General features: G+C 37.6%; 1 protein-coding gene across 4 annotated transcripts in view; it reads left to right on the forward strand.

Moving 5' to 3' along the window:
- Positions 1-20,800, forward strand: part of BMPR1B (bone morphogenetic protein receptor type 1B) — a 394,983-nt gene that overhangs the window by 356,419 nt on the left and 17,764 nt on the right. For all 4 annotated transcript variants that reach the window (XM_045067054.1, XM_045067055.1, XM_004756035.3 and 1 more), the window contains 6 exons: positions 1,113-1,215; positions 1,728-1,830; positions 12,200-12,296; positions 13,342-13,480; positions 17,053-17,245; positions 18,026-18,323. In XM_045067054.1, the coding sequence (XP_044922989.1) occupies positions 1,113-1,215; positions 1,728-1,830; positions 12,200-12,296; positions 13,342-13,480; positions 17,053-17,245; positions 18,026-18,323 (933 nt within the window). The remainder of the gene's footprint in view (positions 1-1,112; positions 1,216-1,727; positions 1,831-12,199; positions 12,297-13,341; positions 13,481-17,052; positions 17,246-18,025; positions 18,324-20,800) is intronic.

Below are 20,800 nucleotides of genomic sequence, written 5' to 3' on the forward strand. Positions count from 1 at the left end.
GATATAATTCAGTATTTTAACTCTCAGCACATGGAGTAGTGGTTGGATGACTAACATTAGGAGTCTGCTGGTATTCATCACCCTAACTTATGAAGACAGTGAAGTCGGTTTATCAGTAGTTCTGTATGTCAGAGTTCTTGTTTTCCAGATTTGGCCGCAGGAGAGGATAGCGCAAGATAGGGGGATGGATGAAGCAAGAGGTACTTGACTCAAGGCCTGATTCTGTTACCATTTTTTCTGAGACCCTGTACACGTTTAGACTCCCTGCCTTTAATTTCTTCATCTGTAAAATAGAAATAATATTACTTTGTTTCCATTATTGTTGGGAGGATTAAATGAAGTAGAATAAGTAATTTTTTTTAATCTAGAAAGCCATACCTAAATTTAGAATTTTCTTTGCTTTCCGTGGTCCTGTTAAAACCCCTTCTTTCTGCTGTTCATCTTCACCCCACCCCCCAGTATAAGCTCTGCCTGTTTACAACAGAGCTCGATGTTTCTTCCGTATGACAGATCAGCCCCAAAGCAGAGGGACCAAATGGTAGAATCTTAGCTGGGTTATGCTGTGCTGATCCCAACTCTTACCTGTCTTTTCCTGGTGACTTAGTAAGAGAGAAGTTTATTTCATTTGGAGCAAATAGAACCAGCATAAATGTTAACCTGCATGGGGCCAAACCCCTACTGGGCCTCTCATTTGCTGTAAGGTTCTTGAAAAATTGCTCAAGCTCTCTGAGCCTCATTCAAAGATGAGCACAATACTTCCTTCCTCATGGAGTCATTTTCCTGGATGTATGGAGGGGATGTCTATGGAGGACCAAAGCAGGTGTTCAGTAATTGGTACATACGGTTATTAATGGCATATGTTATATGGAAAGCTTGGCTCCTTCTTTCTCACAGGTTTCTAGACAAAGAAGATATTACCAAATGTTTTATGGTTATTAAATCAAATTTCACAAAAAGGAAGTTTTGGAATTCTCTTAACAGATTGTAACCTGTAATGATGATCGACTTTGTCCTTGTACGTAATAGTACAAATGACAAACATGTTCCTTTCCCCCCAGACACACACACACACACACACACACACACACTTACTTTGCCTGTTTGGTCTTTAGCACAGATGGATATTGTTTCACAATGATAGAAGAAGATGATTCTGGGATGCCTGTGGTCACTTCTGGATGTCTAGGACTAGAAGGCTCAGATTTTCAGTGTCGGGTAAGGAAGATAAGTTGATTCTACTTCGTAACCTTTCATTGTCAGCTTTCAGTCAGGTTTCACATTAGATAAAATAATTGCTTTTCTTGACTAGCCTGTAGTTAGTAAGTTGGAAAGTAATTTGAAAATTCTTTCATTGGGCCAGTTCTGCCTTCATTTCAAAATCAGACATGGTTAACTTCTTGCGTTAGTGATTCATTCGATTGTCTTGCTCAGATTCCAGTTTAGTTAATTGCATTAATCCAAGCCTTCTTCCTCAGTTTATAACTATGTGCCCTGGCTCTTATAAATGCAATAGTAGTTTTGTTGAAATGCAAAAGCTGCAGTAAGATAATACATGGGAAATTTAAGAGAAATTTCCTAATAGAAAACAAAATATTCAGGATATTTGAGAAAAATCATCAGAATTTTAAGTGTGCTCTCTAAATAGTGTTAGCTCTTTAAAAAGCTTTCAATTATGTGACTTTGAAATGTAGGGGGCTCCACTAATCACTGTTTGGGTTCAACTTTAGGATACCCCCATTCCTCATCAGAGAAGGTCAATTGAGTGCTGCACAGAACGGAATGAATGCAATAAAGACCTTCATCCCACTCTGCCTCCCCTGAAAACCAGAGGTAAGGAGAGAGGAATGCTTGGGGCTGGGAGGGCTTTAGGCACAGAATTGCTCTGTCCTCCCTAAATGAATGTATCATTTTTCTCTGCTGGGGCAGGGGACTGAAGCAATAGGACATAATTCAAGTAGTTCTTGGAAAAGTAGCCTTATGTGGCTTCATGCTCGAGAATCTTATTTCTTTAACTTCTCCCCACTTCCCTGTAAAAATTAGAGGTCCTAGAGCTTGTAGTATGTTTCAGGAGCATGGAGGAGGGAGACGGCATTTTATGCTTACCTCGAAGTGTTATTCAGAAGTTGCACTTCAGTCAAAAACTGCCGAGAGGCTAAGGTGCCTTAAAGAAATAAAGGACCAAATTGGATTATTTGCCAGATGCATTTCCTTTGGTCTGTGCTAGAGTAACTACATTTTAGTCAAATCATGTACCAGTATATTGATAGGATGGGAAAGATGTCTAGAGAATTTAATTTAAAAACTTACACATTTAAGTGTTGCTCATTGAAGAAAAAGACAAATACTGCAGCCTGAAAGACTTTTTGTTAAAAACTACTCCTATGTTTCCTTTCTTCTTGCTCTCACCACGGAATAAATGACTGGGATTGTCACAAAGTCCTAAAGCTTAAGTCTTATATAAGTGGTTTAAAATGATTTCTCATGATTGATTTTATTTCTTGAGAAAATCTTCCTAATAAAATATAATGACATTTCATGGTTCTGATGATAACATTTTATAACACTTGTTTCTGCTGAAACCTAGAAAGCTTTAAAGGATTCATTCATAATAATTCACATTAAACATTCTATTTCCAGTCAGCATAGTAGGCATTAGGGATACAGAAATGGCTGAAGAAAATTCCTGCTCTCAAGACATGCCTACTGGGATGTGAGAAATATGTAAATATTTAAATTATATTTGGTCAGGAATAGCTTAGTAGAGTTAAATTATAAGTGCAGTAAACAGGTCAGTGGTTTACTCCACTTGGGGTGGGAGAATGTCAAAAGAACTTCATAGAAGTGACACAAGCAGACTTTAAGGGTGAACAAGAGTTCCCTAAGTACATAAGATAGGAATAAAAATTTAAAAAGTTCCCTAAGTGTAAGACAAGAATAAAAATTAAAAAGAAAAAATTACAATGACTAACATAAGCCAAGTATTATTATCAGTATCACATTAATTAACCCATTCGAGTCCCACCATAGTCCAAAGAGGTACCCAGAATTATTCCTTGTTTAAAGATGAGGAACCTGGGGGCACCTGGGTGGCTCAATCCTTAAGTGTCTGCCTTTGACTCAGGTCATGGTCTCAGTCCTGGGATTGGAGCCGTGCCTCAGACTGTCTGCTCATCGGGGAGTCTCCTTCTCCCTCTCACTCTCTGCACATGAGCTCTCACTCTCTCTCTGCTCTCCCTCTCACTCTCAAATAAATAAATAAAATCTTAAAAAAAAAAAAAAAAAGGTGAGGAAATTGCAGCACAGGGAGTTTACCTAATTTTCCCAAATTTGCACAGTCTCTTAGTAGCAGTGACTCTAAACAGAAGCAGTATTGAATGCAGAGGTTCGGTTTGCAATACTTGAGAGGCATTTGCAAAATACAGGCATATTAAACAGCATGGCTGATTGGAGAAAATCTCATAATTAAGTTGTCTAAAAACCTCATTATTTAAAGTAGGTCTGTAGATCTGCTCATTAGTATCACTTGGAACTCATTAGAAATGTGGAATCTTGGGACGCCGGAATGGCTCAGTTAAAGTTAGGTGTCTGACACTTGGTTTTGGCTCAGGTCATGATCTCAGGGTTTGAGATAGAGCAGGGTGTAGAGCTCCATGCTGAGAGTGGACCCTGCTTAGGATTCTCCCCATTCCTCTCCCCCTCCTTCCAACTCACTTGAGCTCTCTCAAATAAATAAATAAATAAATAAAAATTAAATAAATGTGGAATCTCTGGCCCACCCCCTACTACCAGACTTACTTTTTAATGGTACTCCTCAAGTGATTTGTATGCACGTTACAGTTTGAGTAATACTTTCGGTGGAAAAAAGTAGGACCTTTAGAGGATATCGCTAGCACACTTGTGCCTCACCATGTGAGTTTGATAGCACCTTGTTCAAAGAGAAGTCTGATGTCAAATTGCTGTAAAGTTTTAAATGTTTACTTTCAGGTTTCCTAGGCATTTCCTTGTGGACCAGTTGCAGAAAGTTGGCGGTCTATAGACACTGTTTTGAGTAGCACTGGTATAAGGGCTCATGCATTAGGAATGGGGGAGGGAGGAGGGTGGCAATTGGCTGAATGTGAAGGTAGAAGTGCTAGATTTTAGGATCTCTTCCCTCCAGGGGAAAAGGTTGCTTACATGCAAGTGAAGGTGCTGAGTTCTAGAAGTTGCAGTAGGGTTTAGGAAAATTCGGATTCCTATTGCTTTTGCTGAGAGGGCTGCAGTGCGCATATTGTCCTGTAGATGGAGCCAGATTCTACTTCGCACTAAGCAGATGAGGGACTGTTCTCTGAGGAGGTTGAGAATGTAGGGACTTAAAAATAGTAGAGTAAGTCTCTAGAGAACAGAGTGAAGAGGCTTTGACTAGAAAGGCAGCAGCATAATCCTTGTTTTAGAGCAGTATGGGAAGGAGAACGTAGGAATGGCTGATGAAAAATGCTGAAAATTATGAAAGGTGGTAGGCGTGGGTGGAGTTTAGTGGCATTAAGGTTTACTGCTTTGACCTTTGAGGATCCCAGGTAGTCCCTAGGTGAGTTCTCTGCAGATCCCATCCGTGCAGTCATTCTGGGGCCCAGTAAATGTCCCTGCAGGCTGCAGTCTGAGAATGCTGGCATTTTTTAACATAGCTCTACCATAAAGCGGCTGTTTCCTTTTTTTTTTTTTTTTTTTCTTTAACCTCCGCCATAAACACCGCCATGGCCAGTGATTTAAAGGAAGAGTGGGATAGGACAAGTTTGGAGTGGATACATCCCATGTGTCCTGTGGAGCCACTGCTTAATGGAAAGGGACATGCTTGGAGGGAGTCAGAGTGGGGCCCTTTAAAGCTCAGAACCCAGGCTGATTTTCTGGCCTAAGGGCTATGGAAATCATTCTCATAATTGAGATATTTGCTAATGAGAATGGGGTACTTACTTACTATGGCTCTCTTTTAAGTACCTTATATATGCTAACTTACCGAATCCTCATATCCTGAAGAGGAAGGCATTGTGGTTATTATTCCCATTTCACAGACAGGGAAGCAGAGGAACAGTAAGGTTAAGTACTCTGTGAAGGTTACCTAGCTAAAGTAGTAGAGAGGAAATGGGCCAGTGGTGTCATCTCACGGCATCTTCTTCAGAAAGTTCTGAATGATGCTCTCCAAAAAAAAAAAAAAAGTTTTCCTTTTACAGGAAACTCAAAAAAAAAAAAAGGAAAATAATGGTTAGCCATGGCACCTAGTAATCAATAAGCATTTTTGCATTAAAGCCTTCTGTTTATTATATTTGCTTTGCTTTATTTATTAAATTAGCATTTTCTCTATTCTTAGGATATGGTATCAGGGGTTGCTCTCTCCCTCCTGTGTGCTGGCATGTGCTGGCTCCTTCTTCCCCCTCCCGTCCTTCTAAGTTAACATTTACTACGTCCCACTTGTGTGGTTACCAGTGATTCTCAAACTTCAGATGCAACAGAGTTCACCTGGAGGGCTTGTTAAAACTCAGACTACTGGCCCCACCCAGAGTTTGATTCAATGTATCTGAGTGGGCCCCAGTCATTTGCATTTCTCAGGAGTTCCCAGGTGTTGCTGATACTGTTGGTCCAGAAACTACTCTTTGAGAACCCCTGTACTTGTCATTGCCTAGTAGATTATTATGTATTATTATAGCAGATTCATTATAAATTTGTATGTCAGATGACTAGAAAGCAGAGATCTTTTCAGAAGACTAGAAGGCTAAAATATCCAGCTTGCCATTTTGATGGCGGTTGTTCTTGTTCTTAAATAATTGCTCTTCCAAAAAAGGTAAATGAATAACAACACCACAAAACTCTGTATTACTAGATACTCCATAATAGCTTAGGCGAGGTTTCATTACTAGAGATCAGAGAAGCACTAAGTCTGGGGTTAAAAACCTACAAATAAATTGTCCTTATTAAAAACAAAATCTTTTCTACTAATCCAGATTTTTCTCAGACTCTTTTTTTTTTAACTTAGGTACATTTAGCAGGAAATTAGAGATATACAATCTCATGCAACAAGTATTTATCAACATGTATTTATGTCCTTGAAATTTCATTTGTCATCTTCTGTTTTGAAAGAGAAGATGAAGGGCAGCCAGAATACCGTTTAAATTCTTCACTGAATACTGGTCTTCCTTTTGCTTTTGGTTATTCTCTTTCAGCACCAGAAAAGCAGAACATCCTAGGATAATGTTCTTTCTCTCGAAGGCAGAAATATGGAAAGTTATTAGATCAAATGCAGCACCTTCACATAAACAGTAAAATATGATCTGGGCAGCCTGAGTAACATGGCAGCTGGTGCTCAGAGTCGGAAGCAATGTCTGTTTTGATGGAGAGGCTTATAGGGAGAAGTGGTCTTGCCCTGGCGTCTGGCTCCTTGCCTGCAGAGCTGATCAGGGCACCAGAATGCTGGGAGGAATGATGTGTGCCTGGACTCTCAGCATCAGATGGTTTGACCAAGATATTGTGAGTAAAATGCTCTCTTGGAATTGTGTGTAGGCAGGAGAAATTGATGAGAGTCCCTCCCCCCAGTGACTTATTTTTGTTTAATTTTTTTTTAATGAGCACTTTTAGAAGTGAATGGTGTTGAATAGAAGTTGTTGCTCTATTAAGTGGGATCTTCTAATTTGGCTTTTGTAAAAACAAAGAAAGTTTATATGGTTTTTTGAAATAGATATGTTTGTGTGTTAAAATGGAGTAATTCCTCATATATACTTCGTAGAAAAATCTATCAGAAATAACATTCCGTTTTGAAATATGCTAATCTCAATGTAGTTTAAATCAAACTACAGCACAGAACTTCCAGAGTTAAAATGTATCTTATTTTCCTACTCAGTTGAAAAGTATATCCCAAGCAGCTTACAGATTTGCTTTAAAATGCTATTCCTTAGCTTAAATATTGCCGATTAGAAATCAAAGTCTGTAGGTAAGTTATTTAAGCAATGAAACCTCTCCCTTGTTCATCACAACACAGATAGATTGCATATATAATAATGTGCAGAATGCAAAGATGAGTTTCAAAATTTTCCGTCTGATACACATATTATGCCCTTGGCAGTGTGAACCAGTGCAGGAGAATCTAGGCTTAAATTCCTTGCTGGAGAGTAGCTCTAGCATGTCTTGGAATGTTTAGGTCCTAACTATTTCTAGGTAATTTTGTATTTGAGACAGGTGAAAGGAATTTAGAAATAATTAGTCTTTTTCTTTCTCAGTGGAACACATTAATCTGGATATAAAAATTCTGTCCTCAGCATCATAAATACAGAGAACAACCTGGTGGTTGCCAGAAAGAAGGGGTTTGGGAGGATGAGTCAAATAGCTGATCAGGATTAAGAGACACAGAGTGCCAGCTACAAAATAAATGAGTCATGGGTATGAAAAGTACAGTATGGCAGATCTAGTCAACACTGTAATAACATCGTATGGTGCAGATGGTAACTACACTTATCCTGGTGAGCACAGTTGAACGTCCAGAACTGTTGAATCACTGAAACTAACGTACATTGTATGTCCCCTGCATGTAAAAATAAGAAAAAATAAGTAAATAATAAAGTTACCATTAACAAAATCTGTCTTAACTGACTGTGTTTCCAAGAAATATAATCCTAAATATTTTTATGCAGGAAAATAATTAGAAAATTATGTCTTTGTTGTTACAGTCAATTTATTTCTAGATGTTACTATAAGAAAGAATCCCAATGTAAGGTGAAAGTAAATTACTTTTACAATATTCTTTGTGACTAAAATCCTGATAAAATATGCTTTTCAGGTGTTTTGTGATTTATTAATTGAAAGATGTCTCTAATTTATCCATGATTATAAAATTGAGAACACATGCAGAGATGTCTTTGGGCAAACTTGTTTCCAAGATCTGTTCTAGCTACAGGGTTTTTTTCTTATATTTCTTATTGCAACTAGGAACCGTCTTATGGCCTTATTAAACAAACAAAGAAACAAACAAACAAAACAGTCCCTGCCATTTTTAACAGTCAGAAACTGCTTACTGATCAGAGAAGAGACAAGTAGTGACAGAATGCTATCCTGTTAAAAAACCACCGGTGATTCTCACTTGCTTCTAAGACTGAGCCAGACTTCCCTGGAGGCTTCTCTGTTCTACTTCCTTGAGCAGCGCAGGTAAAAATCTGCTGCCCCAGAGAGAACTGTGCGCTCTGTTCTTTTCCTGATAGGAATCTGGATGGGTTCACTTTCTGCTTTCTGAGACTCTGGCAGTGACTTGAATGTTTACATTGTTAATGCTCTGAGCACAGGTAATGGCAGATTAAAACATGACCAGCATGACCAACAGAAACAAAAGGTTTATTGATAAGGATCACCTATTCATGTTGGAAGACAAGGAGGCAGTAGATGAGGTGGCAGGGAATAGGGTCATTGGGGCAAAGAAAAGGAAAATGGGAGCTGATGCTAGCTTGAGGAAAAAACTGCATGATGGTTGAGGAAAGAATCCCTTAGATCCTTTCTAGTCTCGTTGCTCTCATAAACTGGATATCAAATAAGATGGGTAATACAGTGTTCTACGAATTCAGAGTGTATTCTGCACTTACCTGGAAAGTATGAGGCAGTGAGGCTGAGAGGTTCAGTGCAATTAATCACTTGGATGTCAAAATGTTCTCTATGCAGATACTGATTATCCATTGTGCTTAAGTAGTTAGTTCTTGCGGTTTTAATTATATCCAGCATTCATTCTCTCTCTCTCTCTCTCTCTCTCTCTCTTTTTTCCCAAACTAAGGTTTTTTGCTTTTGTTATCCTTAAAACTGGAAACACGTTTTATGCGAAGTTTCCAGTGACCATGTTTGCACATATGTGCCCATGCACCGTGGCTTCTGTGCACCTGCCCATGTGTAAACACCGCGGACTGTGGGCTCTCCCCAGCAGAGGGACTGTGCCCACCTGGGTTTTATTGCCTACAGCCTAATGGAGGAAAATTTTGCTAAACAATTCATTAGATAAAAATCTTGGCCTCTTTAAGAGTCTGCAAATTATTTTCAGGATTTCCTAAGTAACACTTTTTAGACATGCTTGTGCTACTTTATACAATCTCTGTGGTCTTTTGTGCCCGAATGGTTTTTTGGACCTGTCCTGTCGTGGGTCAAGGTCCTGAACTCCTTTTTATCTGGACCATTGGCAGTGTTTCTGAAGTTGTTGATATCAGACTACTTTTCTTTAATGGCCTCTTACTTAGTCTTTTTGGAGGCAGACTACTTCCATTAATATTTTGTAAGTAGTGTAGATCATAAGTAATTGTTAAACATATGTTCTAGGCTGATAAGTAAATTACCACATTAATCGTAACAGGATTTGGACTTGGAATTTATTTAGTATAAAGACCAGTGGATTTTAATTTATAACAAAAACCCAGATATTTTAAAGTAAGATTTATTTTCAGTTTATATGTTCATGTTTCTTCATTTTGATAATTTCATTACCATTTTGTAAAGCAATGTCCTTGTTTTTAGTAAGTGCGTTCTGAAGTGTTTATGGGTAGGAACATTATATCTGTAACTTCAAATGATCTACAAATCATACATATAAATAAATATAAATATGAATACAAATATATACATGTATGTATATATGTATATATTTGTATATTTCTATACATATAGACAGGCACAGATACCCATACTGAGAGAGCAAGAGAATTGTAACTCAAATAAGGTAAAATTTTAAAAATGGTAATTCTCTGGGAAGGGCACATTAGAGTTCTCTATCCTTACAGGTTTTCTATAATACTGAAATTATTCCAACATAATTAAAACATATGTTCACACTGATGGTGAAATAGAAACTATTATAATCTTTTTTAAAGGCTATTTTGACAAAATGTACGAAAGCCTTAAAATGTATATTCTTTGAATAATTATGCTTCTAGAAATCTAGATTAAGGAAATAATCACTGACATGTGCAGTGATGTACCTTTAAGAGTGTCCACAAAATTTTATATATTTCAGCAAGGATGTATTATAGAAAAATCTTTACAATCTTCTAAATATATATTATCAGAAGACTCACTTTATAATTAGGATGTGTCTGTGTTTATACTATGTGGTCTTTAAAACTCATGTCATGGGAAAAATTTATTGTTTTGGAAAATATTCACAATATTACCAGTGAAAATAGTCTAGCAAACAACAGTGTTTTTTTCCTAAGATTTTTATTGTGGTAAAATACACATACCATAAAATTTACTATCTAAACCACTTTGAAGTGGATAGTCCAGTGGTATTAAATATGTTCATAATGTTATACAGCCATCACCCTCCTCCATCTCCATAGCTCTGTTCATCTTACAACATGTAACTCTATACCCATTAAACATTAACTCCCCTGAGCTCCTGGCAACGACCATTCAACTTTTGTCTTTTGATTTTGACTTAAGTATCTCATAGAAGTGGAATCATACATAATATCTGTCCTCTTATTACTGGCTTATTTCCCTTGGTATAATGTCCTCAGATTCACCATGTTGTAGAATATATCAGAATTTACTTCCTTTTTAAGGTTGCATAGTAGTCCGTGCGTGTATATACATATACCATATTTTGCTTATCCATTCATCTGTCAGTGGACAGTTGCTCTTCCTCCATGTTTTAGCTGTTGGGAATAAATCTGCTATGGACCTGGGTGTATGTAAGGCCGCCTTGTGGGATATTTTGCTAATAAATTTTTTTTTCTGTTCATTGAAATGATACTGCAAAGGCATAGGTTAAAATGTTGTAATTTTCCTAAATAATGAGATGGTGGCGGTTTTATTCATTTCATTAGTTGGTGCTTTTTAGTTTTTATTTATGGGATATATAATACTTTTGAGTGAAAAAAATATTACATTGGGGTGTTTGGGTGGCTCAGTGGGTTAAGCCTCTGCCTTCAGCTCAGGTCATGGTCTTAGGGTCCTGGGATCCAGCCCCGCATCAGGCACTCTGCTCAGCAGGGAGCCTGCTTCTCTCTCTCTCTCTCTCTCTCTCTCCCTGCTTCTCTGTCTACTTGTGATCTCTCTCTGTCAAGTAAATAAATAAAACCTTTTTAAAAAAATTGTTACATTGAGTAGGATAAGGTCCCCAGCCGAAATGTTTAGGTAGCCATGCACTTAAAACTATACAGCACTGTTGGAAAATTTCTTATTCATAGTAACTGAAGTCATAAAATAGAATAATACCTTTAAAAATTAAATAACAGTAATCACTTTCTCAAGGGTATATGGTGCACATAATAAGAACACTGCTAATTCTGTTACTACATAAGTGCACCTGGTTTTAGGTCAGTTTTCTCAAAATATGTTTCAGAGACTCTTTGCATATAAATCACTTGGGATGATTGTAAAAAATAAAATACTCAGAATAAAAATCTCTGAGGCTGAATTCAGCAAATACGCATTTGTATAAAGCTCTCCAAGTTACTTTTATTTATATGAAGCTTGAGAAGTCATGCTGCAAGTAAATCTTATTTGTCAAGAACTGGAGTTAAAACAACACAAATAGTATTTAATAATTTGTTTTATAAAAGGATCACACAATAATTCTTTGAGTAGCACATGCCCATTCTTTTAAAATATGATGCAGTTTATGGAAAAGTTAACTATGTGGTTTTGAAAGGCATCTTTGTTTAAAGCGGTGCACGTCCATATATTCTGTATTCGGCAAACTTTGAGGAACCCTGTTGCTCTGTACCCATCATAAGATGACTGTGTGTTTTTCATGTACAAAGAATATAGATCAGGGTTTTTTGCCCAAACTCATGATATGGAACACTTCAGAAACCACATGAGAAAAACCTGTAAACCCATCAGCTGGATCTGAGATAAAGATGAACCACCTACTTACATTTTGGAGGCCTTGATCCATTTTCATTTGTTCATACTCTGTACTTCTATTCTGTGTAAAGCCTGTTCCTTCCAGAGGGGAAGAAATGCATACTCTTGAAACAAGTCTGCATGAATTATGTTTCACACTAGTTGAGCTTCTAATAATTTTGAATATATGTGTATATATTTACTGTGCAATACGCCATATTGTTCTTCTCTGTGGGCAGATTAAAAAGACCTGGGACATCTTGCTTATGAGGCTTAGCCAACACTTTTAGGAAAGAGTTGTTTCCTAATTTTCAAGTGAAAATATCCTCCGTCTTATGGCTCCTTTTCTTTTTAATTTCAGATTTTGTTGACGGACCTATACACCACAAGGCCTTACTTATATCTGTAACCGTCTGTAGTTTGCTATTGGTCCTTATTATTTTATTCTGTTACTTCAGGTAAGTTTCCAACATCTAGATGTAGAATTTTGAGTTTAAAATACCGGCCTCACATGACTGTTCTACCAGTTGACGTTTTTCACCACAGCTTTCTTTGACTTAATTAAATCTTAGATTTCCCTGATAATATCAGTGGCTATTGATAGATATTTGTCTTAATGATGCTATTAATAGATAGCTGTCTCATTTCTGCTTCAGACATCAAAGTCACCCAGGTAAATTTCACTCTTAGGGAATTTAGGGTAGTTAAGAAATTCAGGATCTAGTTGTTACTAAGGTTTGATTCTGAGTGGAGAAATGGCCGTGTTGAACTGAGAATCACTCCAGTAATCCCTTATTTCCCAAGCTAACAATTTCCTCTTAATATGGAAGAATTTTCAACTAATTTATAAATTAGTTATTCAGATAAAAGAAACTTGACTATTGAAGTTAAGTGACAGTTACTAATTATTTTCATACACCTAAGAACTTATTTTCTATTCTGTGATGTATCAAGGACATTTAAATTTTTACATTTGCTTTTTTAAACACTCATTTATGATACTGTTCTGCAAGTAGGAGTTGATTCAAGTAAATTCATTTCTAATTGGAAGCATAATTATTGACAAAATGTTTTTAAAGTTGAAATTTATTTATTTATATTATTGCTTTATACATTGCCTGAGGTGAGAGAGTTAGTTTTTATGTCTTCTGTAAATCCTAAATATTCATCTTTAATTAAAGACCTTAAAGGGAAAAGTTTTAGGGAATGAGTATTGAAGCTATATAGAAATATTTTTGGAATCCTTGCCAGCAAATAGGTTGTTGAACGGAGAAGAATTATAGATGGTTGAGATTAAGTAAAAACATGTAGTTGACTTAAAAATAGGTTAGCAAAATAATTATGATTTGTATTTTATAAATGATAATGAAGGGTAATAAATACTAAAAATTTATCTTCTTTTGTGCTAAAATGAAATCTGCTATGATTACTGTTTTTTCTGCAGTGTTTTACTCTCATTGCTGCAACTCAGTATCTTAATTACCTTCTTCTGTGCATCTTTAGGTATAAGAGACAAGAAACCAGACCTCGGTACAGCATTGGGTTAGAGCAGGATGAAACGTACATTCCTCCTGGAGAATCCCTGAGAGACTTAATTGAGCAGTCTCAAAGCTCAGGAAGTGGATCAGGCCTCCCTCTGCTGGTATGAGAAGAACATGTCTCAAATTTAAAGGAAATGCCTTCTGAGAGGAAATGTGGATAACCACAGGGTTTCATTTTACTGAAACTGGATAGGGTAGCGGACAAAGAGGAGCTCTGGGTAGTGGATTAGACATCAGATCTCAGATGCAGGGCTTCCTGATAACATTTTGACATACTAGGGGTAAGGTGATTGTTTTTTAATGTAAATGTATGGTTAGACATTCTGATAAAGAGCAGATTAGAAAACAGTAAACGTGGGACCATCTCCCCTCTGTTTTCAGTAAGGATAGCATTACCGAACTTTGGCTTGGTGTTTGAAAGCAAAAGTATTACAATCGACTGGGATCTGAGTATTTCTACAGGGGAAGAATACTGCATTTCAGCTGGAGAGCTTATGTTTCAGGGCGAAGTCCTGGCTTTTCCATTCATGAGAGATTTAATTTTCTGATGGTCCGCACTGCCAACCTTGAAGAAAACATAGAACGCATCCAAGGCACTTGTTTTAATGAAAAAAGCATTTGGTTCCTTTATAGACCATGCAAAAAGATTGATGGGATGGAAAATAACAATTTTAATGGTACTATTTTCCTTCACAAACTCTTAAGATTGATTTTCCTCATCTTTTTCTTTTTTTAAATTTTCCTCATCTTTATTGTCTGGTTCTGACTTTGAATATCATATTTACTTGATTGTTTTGGTGACCTTTTATTTTAGTACTAAAAAAATTTTTTTTAATCTCAAGGCAAGAAGTATAACTTTATTGAGATTGGAAACCTATATGTATTTAATGTATAGAAGTATGTATTTGGTGTGTGCAGCTGGAAGAGTTTGGGGATAAGTATACATCAATGAAACTATACCCCCAACTTATGCCATGAGCATATCCATAATCTGCAAGAGTTTCCTTCTGCCCTCTTTATTTTTTGTTCTTTTTTTGTTTTACATGTAAGAACACATAACGTAAGATCTACTCTTTCAATTTTAAGAATACAACACCCTGCTGTTAATTTTAGGCACTGTGCTGTGCAGCAGATCCCTAGGCCTGACCCATCTTGCATAAGTGAAACAATGTTCTCTTTGATTAATATGTCTTGGGGGGAGGTGATAGGACAGAAAATAAGTAGTGAGGTAGTCATTACGAGCCAACTGATACTACTTAGTATGTAGATTTTTTTTTTAATGTAGAAGTTTTTATTATCAAATTTTTTAAATTTAATATATAGCAGATACAATTCTCACATTTAGAAACCTGGATTGTAATTTTTTTAAAAAAGAAAAGTACAAATATGAAAATTCTTTCTAGTATGAATAAATCAGATGTTTATGCTCTCAGAACTGAAACCTGCTTGTTTGTCAGTGTTTTCCTCCTTAGATGTTACGATAAGTCTCAAACCAAAAGTACACTTTAAATTTCTGAATATAATTTAGTAACACTTTTTATCTTTGAGATAAATTCCTAGTCTTTTAAGCGTTGCCAATTCCATTAGTATGTTCATTAAATTATAAGAAGATATATTATCGCTAGAAAAGTAGCAAATACAAAACTGTTTGTGTTAGGAAATGCTCCATAGATTTACATAAGCAATGCTTTGTAACATCTGTAGATTAAATATAATATTTCTGTAATAAATGTGGGAAGTTTCCTCTCAAGTCTATATTTAACTGCTAGCAGATTTGGCTCCCCTCTGCTTAGTGCTTAGTGCTTTTGATGCTTCTGTTCCCCCTTTTGGAAAATGGAAATACACTGAACATTTCCTTGTATGGCATGTTTGACTCCTAAATTGTTCCTTACTTCCTTCAGACTAAGTGGCTGAATTGCATGTCAGCAACGCTTCTTGATTTTTTAGTCTTTCTTTTTAGAAGATAACATTAAAAAAAAAAAAAAGATTTTATCTTTCCTCAAAAAGCTTTCAGTCTGATATTGGTGCTGTTAATGACTCAGTACAGATCACATAGTTCTTCAAAGTGTAAAAGCAGAAGGAAACACTGCAGCTTTACTTGATGGGAAGCCTATCTCTGCAAAGAGTGCATTCCAGTTTTCTGAACAGATCTTCTAAGAGTTCTGTGCTAGGATCCTTATATATGCTTCCCAAGTTAGGCCAGTTGTCACCAGAATTCAGCCATGTCAGTCATGGAGTTCTTCAGATATTCTGCTGTGAGTGCGGATGGGCTGCAATCGTATGTGAAGGGACATTTGACCTGCAGGCCACTTCCTTGCCTATTTTCTCTCTCCTTGCTCTGCCTCTCTCTCTAAGACTTCACAGCGCTCTTCCAGCTTAACTTTCTCTCCAAATCTAACCTCTTTTTCCTCTTTTACTCTACCTGTCCATTTTGCATTCTTGACCTTGGCAAGTAACCGTTCCACTTCATCATTTAATTTTCAACAATTTCTTGCTGTTTCCTTCTTTTCCTTTTATCTTCTGTTTCTTTACATATTGCATTTAGTGTCCCTTGGCATTCTATAGCTGAGAATTCCAGTATCTGTAATCTGATGGGGTTCAACCCCCTTGGGTTGTTTTTCTTGACTCTCATTTATGATGGCTGTTTCCTTTTGATTTAAGGAATTTATTCCGTGCGGTCTTCTTTTCCTCTCTCCCTTCCTTCCTTCCCTCCGCGTACTTCCCACCCCTCCTCTCCCCTCCCCTCCCCTCCCCTCCTCTCCCTCCCCTTCCTAACCCTTTCCTCCCTGCCTTGGGGAATTTCCTATATTCCTTTGTGAGGTCAATAATTCATTAGTTTTTTATTTCTTATATTTTACCATAATCAAGTTGTGTGGTGGCAAGAGTTCCTTCAAGGTATCTAATGCATCTGGCCCCAGTGGTGGCCAATAAGATTCTCAGGAGAGGATTTGTATTTGTTTTTGCTGGGAACCATGGTGTGCTACCAACCTCTGGCAAATTTAGTGTCCCTCCGTGGTCCCAGCTTCATGCTGAAGCCCAGGTTCAGTTTCTTTACTTTTAAGGAGTTCAGGGTTTCGATCCCCGATCCCAGCGCTGGTGTTCTTCCTCTCCCAGATAGCAACCTAGCTTTTTGCGGGTTCTTACTGCATACTGTTCCCTGCTCTGACCTCTGCTCTTCCCTCCCTCCCTCTCCCCGCCCCCCATCCTCCCCTTTCTACTGGGAGATTCCCTTCATTTTGGGGGGTGTCCAACAATGCTTTACAAGTTAGTTTCATTGTATTTTACCCACAGTCAAGTGCATAGTGGATGAGTCCCTTCACAGGGTCCCACTGCAGAAGTGGAAGTGAAAAGTATTCTATTCTGCTAATGACCGTGAAACCATTCAGGGCTTTCTCCCCCGCCCCCCCCCCCAAATATTATAATAGCTAAGAGGAAATATTTAATGTGGAAGCAATAATTCAAACATTCAGAACCCACAATCAGTTTCAAATACATTTAAAAGGGGGCAACATAAATGAATAAATACAAGTAATGTGTCTATATAAAGAAAAACTACCAGCTAAATATATTTTGCGTGCAGTAATTGTGTCTTCTCTGGAGGAAAAAAAAGAAGAAGATTAAACAAATCTGTAGTGCTGTGAATACACTAACAGTGTGTTTTGGGATTTAACAGGTCCAAAGGACTATAGCTAAGCAGATTCAGATGGTGAAACAGATTGGAAAAGGTCGCTATGGGGAAGTTTGGATGGGAAAGTGGCGTGGCGAAAAGGTAGCTGTGAAAGTGTTCTTCACCACAGAGGAAGCCAGCTGGTTCCGAGAGACAGAAATATATCAGACAGTGTTGATGAGGCATGAAAACATTCTGGGTGAGTTGGTGCGGCAGTGTTCAGGGTTCCCTCGCTTTCCTCCAGTTTCTGTTCACATCTGCCCATGAACTCATCTGTCTAGACCTGTTATGAAATATATAGACGTTGGCTTCTTGGCCTGAGCCCAAGAACGTCACAAGCCTCTAATGGGAGACCTCACAGGAGGAATGACTAAGGCACTTCTGTGAATGATTCGTGGGCTGGAAATGGGCCGTGTTTTTCTTCAGGGACAGGAAATGCAAATGTAACACCAGCATTTCTTAGGGTTTCTTAGGGATTTGAAGGAGCACACAGTTAAATGTTGTGAAAAGTTCTAGAGGTTTTATCTGCAGGGTTTATATATAGCCAGAGTTTTTATATGGAGAACTGAGTTTAAAAAAAAAAAAAAAAGTCTCTCAAGTTAGCAATGATGTAGCTGAATCAGTCAAGTAGAAAGCATGTGTGCCCCGACTCAAGACCCTGTTTTGTAAACAGTGTCTTATGTATAACTACGATGCCTGAGCTATTTACTGTGACCATAAAAATAACTTAAATATAAACTACCGACCAGGAAGGGATCATGTTTTCCAGTACAGACTCTTAATGCTCTCTCCCTCGACTGTTTTGATTGCCTTTAATTGGTTTTAATAATTCAATACTGTCATGGGCATAGTCGTAAAGCCAAATGAAATGCCCAACAAAGACACCTGTGATAAAGAATGACGTTTGGGGGTATGAATTATCCTTGATATTGTTCAGAACATGCTTGGGGTCAAACCTTTTTGTCTTTCTTCCTTTTAGGATTCATTGCTGCCGATATCAAAGGGACAGGGTCCTGGACCCAGTTGTACCTAATTACAGACTATCATGAAAATGGTTCCCTCTATGATTACCTGAAGTCCACCACCCTCGATACAAAATCGATGTTGAAGTTAGCCTATTCTTCCGTCAGTGGCCTATGTCACTTACACACAGAAATCTTTAGCACCCAAGGCAAACCGGCAATTGCCCACCGAGATCTGAAAAGTAAGAACATCCTGGTGAAGAAAAATGGAACTTGTTGTATAGCTGACCTGGGCCTGGCTGTTAAATTTATTAGGTTAGTACCGAAGTGAACAAATATACTTTGTGTGATTCTTTTCTATCACTTTTTACAGCTTGTGCATTCTGGAGCGGAGTGCTTCTAGGGTATTTAGTAGAGAAGGAGTTTTATTAATGATGACATTAATTGGGAGGGAAAAAGAACGTTTATTTGAAGGAACATGTATTTGTGTCCTGTGGTGTCTGTGCTCATCAGTGACCTGGTTTCCAGAGCTTGCATTTGGTTTGCTGTTCTCTTTCAGCTCTTTAGAAAAGAGGTCTCTCGTGTCTGGGATGATTTGGTGAGGCTTCTGCTTAGCATTTGTAAGTAGGAAAAGGTTTTAGTATAGATCTACATGTGATATAGTGATAAAGGCAGTTTTTTTTTTTTTACATGATATAATAAAAGATAACTTGCATAGTTATTCTGAGAAACTAACAAACCGCACACTCAGCATTCGGCACTGCTATACTGTGACTTACACAGCGAATATGACACCGGGACACATACAGCATCGTATGTCACAAAACAGTGATTTCAGACCCCGGGTTGCTGGGAGTGACAGCAGTAGCTTCTAGGGAATGGAGAGGGGGACTGCCCAGTGCGTTAGGCTCTCTTTTGCCTACCCTCCTTCTGATGGGAGCAGCCCATTCTATCTTGGGAGGACTTAATTAGAAGAAATGATTCCTTTGCTTTGAAAGCAAAACAAAAGAGTTTGCAAACTACTGGCATAGAGGGATCATCCTGTAACTGCCTTTTTAAAAACTGAGTCTAGGCTTAGCCTTTATTTAATTGCTGCATCCTCTTCTGGTTTTTTTTTGTTTTGTTTTGTTTTGTTTTTGTTTTTTGTTTTTTTAAATCCCAAAGAAGACTTGATAAAATATGGAGAAGAGCACAGGGGAAAAGCTGTGGAGATGATTAAACATTTGGAAAATAAAACTCATGAGGAAGGACTAATGGATTGGTATTTTTACCCAGAGGTGAAGACCGAGGTGTGATTTAATAACAGGCCCCAAATACGGGAAGGCCTTCACCATTTAAAGGATGGTAAATTAGATGTTCTCATCTTTAAAATCAAATGATCTGGATTATAGATTTCAGTTAGAAATAAGAACCTCCTGTCAATAGGATGAATAAATCCTCTCTTTCTCATGAATTCTTTTTTCTGACCTATAACCTTTTTCGTCTCCTCTACAAAAAAAAAAAAAAAAATCCCATGATTCTTCTCACATAAGCAGCCTCTCTTCTGTCCTCCTATGTTAAATTTCTTGAGAGTTCCAAAGAGTAATCATCTTTCACAATCCAGTAATTCATAATATCTTGTGATTTTGTGTCTTCTGCTCCCATCTCTCCTGAGCTGCTTTTATTGAGGGATACCGTTGGTCTTTGTCACCAGGAGCCTTTCGTTTTGTCATTCCACCTTCCAAAGAGCACAAACCTTTCTTCCTGCTGTTTTCTTGATGTGCCTTTTTTCCAGGTTCACTTTCTTTCTCTGTGGGTTCTGTTCTCTGTGAACCTTTTACATATTTCCCTACTGCTAGATTTCCTGCTGGGTCTGCTTTTTCTTTCTTGCTCCCAGTTTTGGTTGATCCATTCTAAATTGTGAGGGGCCTGACATTTCCTTTGTTCCTTAAGATTTTGGTTTGCTCAGCTGAATGAATTCTGTCTCTGTGACATTCCCATTTGAACTTCTTTCAGTTTGGGTCCTTGGTCGTTTTTCTAGATTCTGAAGTAAAGCATTTTGTTGTTACCTGCTCTTTGTTTTTCCTATTTTCATTTTCCCCTCCATCATGCTGCCAGATTTATCTTCTTGAAATATAATTTTGGATGGCAAGATAATTTCATAGTTTCCTATAGCTTGGGGTTCAAGTATAGTTTATAGCCTAAACACACCTTGAAGTGTGTTTAACACACTTTTAACATTACATGAATACCTAGCATTTCTTCTTCTGTTTAGGTAAACTACTGTTTATCTTCACAGTTTCTTCCTTTGGGATATCTCCTATTGTTCCCTTCCAAGTCTGAATTTTAGTTGGCCTTCTGCCCTCCCCTGTAACCCTGTGCACACTGTCATGACCTTTCTCACTCTGTTGTCCAATAATCATTGCCTACGTCTCTGTCATTCCCAATGAAGACTAAGTTCCAGGAAGGTGGATACCATGTTTTTTTTCTCAAATTTACATCCCTAGTGCCTTTCCTTGGTGCCCATTACTTAGGCGTTGCTTCAAAATTATGTGTAATGTCAGATAAATGATTCCTCGTGAATTACAGGATGAAGAAAGAAAAAGCGTCTTTTCTTAGCTCCAGAGGTTCTATGCAGTCTGGATTAAACCTACTTTCCTAGTTTTATTATCTTGTAAACCCCCCAACTTACATGCTTTCTTTTGCAAAACTGAAGTATTTGTGTTTCTCCACATGAATTCCTTGTTTGCTACTGCCTTGCGTTTGATTGCACAGTCTATAGTTTGGAATCCCCTTGCTTCTCCTTGTACCTA

This window comes from Mustela putorius, unplaced genomic scaffold (assembly GCF_011764305.1).
Source record: "Mustela putorius furo isolate JIRA1106 unplaced genomic scaffold, ASM1176430v1.1 tig00003871_pilon_pilon_pilon, whole genome shotgun sequence".
Taxonomy (NCBI): domain Eukaryota; kingdom Metazoa; phylum Chordata; class Mammalia; order Carnivora; family Mustelidae; genus Mustela; species Mustela putorius.